Source organism: Penaeus monodon, chromosome 19, assembly GCF_015228065.2.
Source record: "Penaeus monodon isolate SGIC_2016 chromosome 19, NSTDA_Pmon_1, whole genome shotgun sequence".
NCBI lineage: Eukaryota > Metazoa > Arthropoda > Malacostraca > Decapoda > Penaeidae > Penaeus > Penaeus monodon.
This window is the reverse complement of record NC_051404.1, coordinates 11,318,607-11,319,142: the sequence shown is the minus strand read 5'-3', so window position 1 is coordinate 11,319,142 and position 536 is coordinate 11,318,607. Positions and strand designations below refer to the sequence as shown.

Below are 536 nucleotides of genomic sequence, written 5' to 3'. Positions count from 1 at the left end.
ATAATTACTTAGAAACAAGTATAGCCAATGCATATACCAATTAGCAAATAAAGAGAATAAAAAACAAGAACCTAAATAAATAAACTGCACAGATCCATAAACAGAAACAAACAAAAACACACATAAAAAAGCAAGAACCTCGAGCGCTCACCTCCTCGTCCTCCCTGCCGTAGCGGAAGGTCAGGACGAACTGGCCGAAGACCTTCCTTTCCTTGACGTAGTTGGCGTCGACGAAGAGAACGCCGTGGAGAGCCTGGATGCCATCGTCCTTGATACACAGCTCGCGACGCTCTACGTACACGGTCAGCTTCCCGTTCGGAGCCGTCTTCTTGAAAACTCTGGGAGGAAGAGAGAAAATGGGAGCGTTAGGGGAGTTCTTTTCGTCGTTTTGTGTGGGTCGTGTTTTCTTCCGTATGTTGAGGGTTTATTTTTCGTCTCCTATATGTGTCTTTCGGTCGTGTTTTCTCTGGGGACGTGAGGTTAGTCCTCGGGCTTGTGCGGGCTGCTGTTTCTCGTTGGTCATTTCTCGTTGGTTT

General features: G+C 46.8%; 1 protein-coding gene across 1 annotated transcript in view; it reads right to left on the bottom strand.

Annotated features, from left to right (window-relative positions):
* Positions 1-536, bottom strand: part of LOC119585060 (arrestin homolog) — a gene marked incomplete in the record, with an annotated part of 137,586 nt that overhangs the window by 60,228 nt on the left and 76,822 nt on the right. Inside the window, 1 exon segment of the mRNA XM_037933677.1 lies at positions 152-338. Coding sequence (XP_037789605.1) covers positions 152-338 — 187 coding nt within the window.